The sequence below is a fragment of the Austrofundulus limnaeus genome, unplaced genomic scaffold (assembly GCF_001266775.1).
Source record: "Austrofundulus limnaeus strain Quisiro unplaced genomic scaffold, Austrofundulus_limnaeus-1.0 Scaffold326, whole genome shotgun sequence".
NCBI classification, from domain to species: domain Eukaryota; kingdom Metazoa; phylum Chordata; class Actinopteri; order Cyprinodontiformes; family Rivulidae; genus Austrofundulus; species Austrofundulus limnaeus.
Genome location: NW_013952728.1, coordinates 295,504 through 298,490, shown reverse-complemented (window position 1 = coordinate 298,490; position 2,987 = coordinate 295,504). Strand labels below are relative to the sequence as shown.

At 35.5% G+C, this 2,987-nt stretch overlaps 1 protein-coding gene across 1 annotated transcript in view; it reads right to left on the bottom strand.

The window, feature by feature from the left end:
• myo7ba (myosin VIIBa) overlaps positions 1–2,987 on the bottom strand; it is a 49,766-nt gene that overhangs the window by 5,409 nt on the left and 41,370 nt on the right. The window contains exons 45-47 of the mRNA XM_014022345.1: positions 1,796–1,912; positions 1,581–1,664; positions 1,372–1,491 (exon numbers count right to left, since the gene is read on the bottom strand). Of these exons, the coding sequence (XP_013877799.1) occupies positions 1,372–1,491; positions 1,581–1,664; positions 1,796–1,912 (321 nt within the window). The remainder of the gene's footprint in view (positions 1–1,371; positions 1,492–1,580; positions 1,665–1,795; positions 1,913–2,987) is intronic.

The window sequence follows — 2,987 nt, the reverse complement described above, 5'->3', positions numbered from 1 at the left end:
TAGATTTGCACACCTTATAAGACCACATACTCCAATTTTAAATTATGAAAAGTCCCATGAGCCTTTGCTGCCCTAGCATACGTTGAATTATCTCCATATCCATGGGCTGGAAAAACAACAAACAAACAAACAAGGAAATGTGGGCAACCGCACTGGCTGCTGGCTTAATCGTAAAAAAATACAACTTTACTTGAAGTATTAGCATTTCGTGTATTATATTATTGCATTTGGCCCACCACCCTCAGATTGATTTTAATTTTGTCCCTTTCAGGGAAAATGTTTGGGCACCCCTGCACTACAATATAAATATTTTCAAAACATGACAAGGTGCTTTGGCAATTAAAAAAAAGTTAAGAGATTAAACATGCTGTCATTTTTTAAATGTTTTTCATGAAACACAAAAAAACCCGACCCACGATGTAACATAATGATATTTTTGTGTTTCCTGAACACCACTCATATAAAAGAGCAAGATGGTGATGTGAAGCAGGAATAAAGAAAAACTATATTTATCTAGTAAGAGCTCTACACTAAACACTGCTTAACTCTGGTATCTTTCAAGTTCAGGACACATAACTGATACATACATTTATAAAAATTACATTTCCAGTCTGCAGTGGAACTACGATGGGTTTTCTTTACATATCAATTCAGTTCAGTTTACTTATATAGCGCCAAATCACAACAAAAGTTGTCTCAGGGCTCTGAACCAGAAAATTCATATTAATAAAGCCAATCCAAGCCAAGTTATTAATCTAAGGAAGCATTTTTTTTCTTTCAATCTCAGACTTGTGTTCTTGATTAACATTAACAGTTGCTCAACACATGTAAAGAAATTGTGAAAACAGCATGAAATTCCAAAGGGAGGACCACAAAACGTTCTATGGTACACTTTTCCCWAGCTAAGATGCTAGGCTAACAGCTGGATTACAGCGATGGGACGAGTTGAATTTGACAGGAAAAAAGTGCAACTTTGAGCTTAATGTGTGCCTTAAACATTTTGTTGGAGGTAAAAGACCAACACTGGACCACCCGGATCCTACCCCAGCACTTCCTGTCCATTACATTAAACCTTATTGTTTTTACTAGCTTTACTCCTAGCATCCATGCTAGCCTCATACAGCGATCTACTGCAGTCAGTCACACATAAGGTGATAATTTTGTACAAATTTTAAACATGACTGTCAAGTTTCTTTAAATGATGCAGTTTTTTTAAAATAAAATCAATGTTTTGCAGTTCATCTTCTCTCCCAACAAAATGCTGTATATTTTGGCAATGCATTGTGGGTAGCCTGTGATGTCAGCATATCTCAATGAAGACATTTTTTTTTTTTTTTACTTTTCATAACTCTACTGTTAAGGACACCTTACCAGTGAGGTTTCACACAGGAATTTAGTCCCCTTGACTAAGCTGCCCACAGTCATGTGAAAGTAGGTGCTTCCACTGGACCAGCTAGCCATGTGGTTGTATGGGTAACTTTCCAGAATGTCCTGTTAGGATGAAAAGCAAACGTTAGAGGTGAAAGTAAAGAGCAACAGAAATGGAACTAATAATTATAACTTCTGTTGCTTTCATGAACCTTAGTTCTTGGGTGGATGATTGTGAGTCCGGTCTTGCTGATGGCTATTCGGACAATATCTGGAAACTTTGGCATCGATGTTTGCTGAGAAGAAAGTCAAAATCATTATCATTTTGCCCCCATGACTATTAGATCATCACAGTGCAAACATCTGAAAAACAGTGCCAGATAAACAAAGCAAACATTTAAACAAATCCAATGCATGCTGCACCTACCTTCACTTCAAAGAAAGCGCAGCCAAATGTCGGCCAGCGGTAAACTGCTTTCAGAAAAGCTATTTTTGCTTCGTCGACAGTCATACCAGCATGTTTATTATACAAAGAAACAATGCCCTGAAAATAAAAAAAGACATATTTATGTCACAGTAAGACAGAACACAGTTGATTTATGAGAAGTGATTGCCCTGCTTTAATGAGGTTAACTTTCTCTGGACCCCCAGCCTTCAGGCTATGTTCCCACTGCACAGAGAGGGGAATCATGGGAAGGCTATAATAGTGATATTGTTCATGCTTGTGCAACTCAGAATATAAGTCATTGGCACAGTTTGCCTTTATTTGCAGAAGATATGCAGCATTTAGATGGGAAACCAGAGCATATTTAATTTGAAGCTTGTGTTTTTATGTTGTTAGACTTTTATTCTCTTGTCAAGATATATTTCCTGACTTTAATTGAACCAATAATTTGTGCTAAAAGTATTTGTAATTTTCTCTTTTTTCACTACTGGAGGCCTTATATCTTCCTTAGCTTTACCTTTGAGTTTTATGCTAATGGGCTAATGTTAGTATGCTAAAAATCCTAAATTAAGTAGGTAAATATTTCCAAATTATTGTTGGCATTGCATGGTACTCTTGTTTTATTTTGGTGTATTTGCCTGACATGTCTGGTGTATTGAGATATGTGGCTGTAATACAATGGGGTCCAAACCTATGTTCTCTGGAACCTATACATTCTTCCAAGTTTAATACTGAAAGTCATGAAAGATGCTCGACTCCCCCTTCAAATGTCTTTTAAAACAAATGAAAAAAAAATAATAATCTGAATTACAGTGCAGACATTGTACTGGGAAACATAGTTACTAAAACAGAAATTAGTGGATTATGAGTTAGCAAAATTATATTTTAAATTAATGGATTATGAGTTAGCAAAATTATATTTTAAATTAGTGGATTATGAGTTAGCAAAGTTATATATTAAATTAGTGGATTATGAGTTAATGAAGATATAATTTTTAGGCTTGCTGTGCCTACCAATGTCACACATACAGTGGTTTGCAAAAGTATTCATACCCCTTGACCTTTTCCATATTTTATCACATTACAACCACAAACATAAATATATTTCACTGGAATTTAATGTGAAAGACCAACACAAAGCGGTATACAATTGTGAAGTGGAAGCAAAATTTTA